We start from the raw sequence: 891 nt of genomic DNA, 5'->3' as shown, positions 1-891 counted from the left end.
ACAATGGAATCACAGAATGGCTTTTCTAGGCTAGAAAAAACCTTCAAGATCATCAAATTCAAGTGTAAACCCAGCACTGCCAAGGCCACTGCTGCCATGAGAAAAAGCCTTCCAAGTGTCAAAATACACATAAGTTACTTGGCTACAGAGAGCAAATAATGCATTTTATATGATCCATAAATGACAGAATGGTTCAGGTTGTGGAAAGGATTTTGAAATCACCTAGTTCCAACCCCCCTGCCATAGGCAGGGATGCTTTCCACTAGATGAGGTTGCTCAGAGCCCCACCCAGCCTGGTCTGGAACACTTCCAGAGATGGGGCATCCACACGTGAAGTGAGTTTTTTTCCCTCCATTCTTTCAGTGTTCCTGCAAACCCACAATGCCCTGGTACTGATGACTATTTTCACATAGTGTACTGATGGCTATTTTCAATAAAAAACCACTTTTAATCTGTGCAGTGCAACAAACTCTTCCTCTGGTAAGTTTAAACTACATTACCTTGACTTCTGTTCTCTTGAATGCCAGAAAAGCTGGTGGGGTCTCAGGTTTTAACTTGATTTCTGGTTTCTTGACCAATGGATCCTTCAAAGCTGGTGCAACTGAAACCACTGCAGGAGCTGGTTTTTGAGGTGGTTTTTGTGTCTTCTGAGCCTGTGTAAGTGGTAGGATAAAAACACCCTCAGTAAGTTAAGGGCCACATAACATGGACTGTTTTGACTGTTAACAAAAAGCATGAGCATTTGAAGATTGCAATCTAGCCTTTACATTTTCAGGTTTAATGGTCCCTGAGAAATGAGGCAACAGGGGATGTGGCGATGTGCTGGGTATGGTACTGAGGACAGGGTCCAGCCAAAAAGCATCCTGAACAGAGCTTGCTATTTCAGTGTGG

General features: G+C 43.3%; 1 protein-coding gene across 1 annotated transcript in view; it reads right to left on the bottom strand.

Annotated features, from left to right (window-relative positions):
- INTS12 (integrator complex subunit 12) overlaps positions 1-891 on the bottom strand; it is a 16,794-nt gene that overhangs the window by 2,084 nt on the left and 13,819 nt on the right. The window contains 1 exon segment of the mRNA XM_031066373.1: positions 501-653. Within this exon segment, the coding sequence (XP_030922233.1) occupies positions 501-653 (153 nt within the window).

This window comes from Geospiza fortis, unplaced genomic scaffold, assembly GCF_000277835.1.
Source record: "Geospiza fortis unplaced genomic scaffold, GeoFor_1.0 scaffold11, whole genome shotgun sequence".
NCBI classification, from domain to species: Eukaryota; Metazoa; Chordata; class Aves; order Passeriformes; family Thraupidae; genus Geospiza; species Geospiza fortis.
Note: the sequence above shows the minus strand (reverse complement) of the source record. Positions and strands in the feature narration are given on the sequence as shown.